The sequence below is a fragment of the Plasmopara halstedii genome (genome assembly GCF_900000015.1).
Source record: "Plasmopara halstedii genome assembly, contig: Scaffold_110, whole genome shotgun sequence".
Classification (NCBI taxonomy): domain Eukaryota; phylum Oomycota; class Peronosporomycetes; order Peronosporales; family Peronosporaceae; genus Plasmopara; species Plasmopara halstedii.
In genome coordinates, this window is record NW_020187031.1 from 1,981,026 (window position 1) to 1,985,505 (window position 4,480).

The following is a 4,480-nucleotide window of genomic DNA, read 5'->3' on the forward strand; positions in this document are numbered from 1 at the left end:
TCGACCCACGCCACCGGGTCTATTATTGTCATCACTAACTTCTCTATCAAAAACATACGCACTACTAATTACATGAGGCATACATGAAGAAAGTGCTTGATTTTACTACAAATTCCGTCTCAAATTCAGTATTACTGATTATAATTTGCTGCCACGACTAATTTTCCAACTATTCAGGTAAACTCAATCTAATGTTTTTTAATTTTATTCATAATTATTATTTTCGACTCGTAAACTTTAATAAAAGCAATGCAAGTATTATCGATTACACGCTTCGCCTGACGCTCACTACATGTTTCTAAATGATAAACCATCAGCACATCTGTCTCTCACGATACCGTCAGTTTTATTCAGCTACTGGGGCACACGAACGCGCTAATCCAGCTGGCGTCTTTTCCTCATGAAGGTAACAAAAAAGTTTTTTTCTTTGTCTCATCGTAATTTTGGGGTTTCAATAATAACATTTTAAAATTTGATTTCCAACTATAAATTCAATGGGATCATACCCTTCGCCGTACTCAGAACACGAGACAAGTTTGACATCGTTAACAGCATCTAGAAGTCCAAACTTTCGGTCAAATTTGTTCTCATGCTGGTCATCATCTACCAGTCATTCGACATCACGAGTGTCTCAGTCTGTGCCAATAGAATCTTCGATGCCAAGTTCAGTCACTGATTCCAACTCTCTCAATGTTTCAAGTTTCAAAGCAGTCGATGGTGAAGACAGCAGTGAATTTGATCTCTATAACAGTAATCCATTGACAAATGAATTGGTGTGTGAACCAGTAGAGAAACATGGTCCACCGTTGAATCCTACGATAAAAAACTCAATCTCAGCGCCAACGAGAAAACGTAAACGCACTTCAGGTGCCATGCGGATGCGTAATTTTCTTTGTATTTATCCGAGATGTGGAAAGTCATTTACTGACAGTGCTCATCTAAGAGATCACACTGTTGTTCATACTGGTGAAAAAACATTCAGCTGCCCAACTTGTTACAAAAAATTTGCTCGAGTCTCGACTTTACAAGAACATATTCGTACTCACACAGGAGAAAAACCATACGTTTGTAGTATACCTGGCTGCACCAAGCGGTACTCATCTCGAGCAGCACTGCGTTTTCATCGATCAACACACAATTTACAACCTGTGGACCAAATGCGTCCACAAGACTTAAATGCAGAACGAGTACAATCGATGCCATTTAAGTGTAAGGAATGTGGAAAACGCTTTCGTGTGCGAGAACTTCTTATGGCTCATATGAAAGTCCATAGCGTTCACTGTGCACCAACTGCAGTGACTTTGCTTCCTTCTGTCTCAACCCCAAGAACGGAAAATTGTAAGTCATTGAATGATAAAGAGAAGAGAAGAAATGTGCATTGGAAACACGGGGATGAGGTAGGACTGTCACATGAAAGCAGATTTCTTTACGATACGATACGAGCACAACAGAAACAGATAGAGCAATTAAAGGCCGAGGTGCTGCGATTGCGAGGTATTTCGGACGACATGACAGGACTGCATTCACCAAGTCAAACGTCTCAGACTATTGGAATTGTCTTGCCTGCAATCACTGCTCCAATTGAATATCTGCGAGATGGAGTTAAGCCGTTTGAGTGCTGCATCTGTCACAATCGCTTTGCCAATTTCTATCAGCTAACATTTCATGGCAAACAGCACCCAGAGCGGTCAATGAACGAAGTGACGGGGGATCAAACTCCACTTCCAGTTGGGCCAAAGCATTGTCCAGAAACACAATGTGAGTACGCGGAATCGACAGGTCGAAGTTTAAGAAATTTACAGACATTAAAACGTCATTGGCAACGACGCCATCAAAATGAAAGACCGTATACATGTTCGTATTGCCCAGCGACACGTCAAAAGACTTTCAAGACACGAGATAATCTGAAAGCTCATGAGAAAGATTGCACGAAGAACAGGCATGTTTAGTGAGTTGTCGTGGATACTGAATAGAGTATAAAGTGTAGCCAGACTACAGCTCATATCTTTCATTCTAGACAAGAACAAGGGCCAAGCTACAAAATATTTGTTTTTAATGTGACGTGTGGTTGTACGTCAATGCCTTCAAGTAGCTCTGTACATCTAGTTAACATTACAGCTGCTGTAATGACTAGCACTTAATAAAAGTTGTGTGAAGATCTTCCTTCTCTCCATGTCTTTAGACCAATTAGATACCCATCGATAACCTTAAACTTGCAATATATCTGGGCTACCATAGCATATAGCAGAGAAAATTACGCTGATATCTTAAGCTTACTTTTGTAAATTTGTAAAATATTTTAGCACTTTTATTCAATCAGCGATATGATCGATTCACTTGGCGTCATATTCGAACTATAGATTATGAACGGCTTAAACACCTTCTTCCCGAGCAATTCGGCGCCACACAACCCATACTATCGTCACTCACAATCGCAACGTCCACGTTCATCTATGGCAGACCTGATTTATGTGGTTATTGGTACTATCGTGGTCTTTATGCTTTTTAGTGCTTATCAGAACTTTCGGGATGTGGCTTCGTCGGTCGGAAATCCCACATCTATCGAAAAACAAGCAGAAGCTGCTGCCACGCTTTCAGGAAATCAATATCATCCAAGTCTCCGAGTGGAAACGCTGGATCAGAAGCTTGTGACGGATCAAGGGACGCAACAGATACAACCTTTAAGTCTCACAATCATGACTTTTAACTTGAGATATGCTGGTACTGGAGATGGACTGAATGGCTGGGATTACCGCAAAGAGCACGTTGCTGACATTATTGACCGCTATCATCCTGCTATTATGGGGACACAGGAGGGATTAAAGACTCAATTAGCCGAGCTTGAGGTAATAAATTGGAAGATCTTAGTAGTTTTCATTGATCTGTGATTCACGTTATTTGTTCTAGAGCTTGCTGAAACACCCGTACGCACGCTTTGGCATTGAACGCGAGGAAAATGGCGAGTTTGAACAGATTTTTTATGATACATCGATATTAGAACGCTTAGATGATGGGAACTTTTGGCTTTCGGAGCAACCAGACACACCAGGGACAAAAGGTTGGGATGCAGCATGTGTTCGTATGGTCACATGGGGAAAGTTCCGTTTGCGTGCTACACAACAAGAGCTTTTTGTTTTCAACACGCAGCTAGATCATGTGGGCCCGACATCACGCACAGAAGGCTCAAAGTTAATATGGGAACGCATTCAGCAGATTGCGGGTGATGCTCCATTATTTCTCATGGGAGACTTTAATACGTATCGTCACACCAGTACCTACAGTTTCTTTACATCCCAAAAAGATGGACCACATCTTCTTGAAGCATGGCCTGAAGCAAAGAAGCAAATTGGTGATGTGTCATTTACTTACCATGGTTGGGCTGGCGTGAAGAATGATGGCGAGAAAACTGCCATTCGCGCTGCTAACCACATTGACTGGATCTTTTACCGTCCGCAAATGACTGTGCTGAAGACTGAAGTTATCGTTGAAGATCGCAAGGGACGCTATCCTTCGGATCATTATCCAATTCAAGCAGAGGTGCTATTCCCAAATCCAGCTGAACTGCCATCACAACGTACCTCATAGAAAAGTGAAGATGAGATTGGCCATCTTCTTCTGTCTGCCCATTTTGTGACTACATATTTGCTTTGAAGGATTTGAATCATCAAAACGTTTTGAAGCTGCTCGAGTTCATATCATTAAAAGTACTGAGTCTTTTGCTACCACGTATGAATGGCAAGGAATTGCATGTTGGGAGTTCTGATGACATGCTAATATACTCACACTGTCTTGGTTATTCATGATGTTGTTACATTCTTAGACTTTGCTGATAAGCGCAGCATAGAAGCTTATTTATGTAGACGTTGAGTTGATATCCGATGGTTAAGCTACTAGTGAGTTTATTTGAGTCAGCGACTTTCTTTTTATTTTTCGAGTTGCTTTCCTTCGATATACTCAAATCAACCACTGGGTCAATGTCTCAGTGCTTTGCCACGGCACCAAGGGGTCCCCGGCGACTCCGGGTTTAAGTGTGTAGTTACTTGATCTGATACCGGGAGGTATCTGGTATGATTCCCATCTGGGGCAACCGGAGTTTGGTCACACAAGTGGACAAGCAATCAATTTTGCCGTGCGTGTAATAGTTGGATGGGCTGGAAGCCCTATTGACCGAAAAAGCCCCATAGTTGAAAGAAGGATATGAAATCCGGTCCCAAAGGGTCGGATAGCTACCGCATCCCGCGCTAGAGAAAGCTCAATCCTAGCGCGTGAGTTTCAGCAGCTTAAATATCTCTGACTCTTGTGATCGAAGAAGAAGATGCATTTGTTGTGGTCGTGCACTGAGGCTGTCGTAGTAAAGCTTGAGGAAGCGTGCTCAAGGTCACCGACCTTTCGTTCGTTACAAGAACCAAGTAGAGTTAGCGGATCGCAATCCGCTTACTCCAAGAGTAATTATTGCCTTTCCAAGGCTAATTGACTCTTC

The 4,480-nt window shown here is 42.1% G+C and overlaps 1 protein-coding gene across 1 annotated transcript; it reads left to right on the top strand.

The window, feature by feature from the left end:
* Positions 1–494: 494 nt before the first annotated feature.
* On the top strand, positions 495–3,585 carry PHALS_00401 (hypothetical protein F443_22062; the record flags this gene model as incomplete). Its single annotated transcript, XM_024715857.1, has 4 exons — positions 495–717; positions 790–1,948; positions 2,510–2,846; positions 2,908–3,585. 4 exons carry the CDS (start codon positions 495–497, stop codon positions 3,583–3,585), a joined length of 2,397 nt encoding a protein of 798 aa, XP_024572450.1.
* Positions 3,586–4,480: the final 895 nt, after the last annotated feature.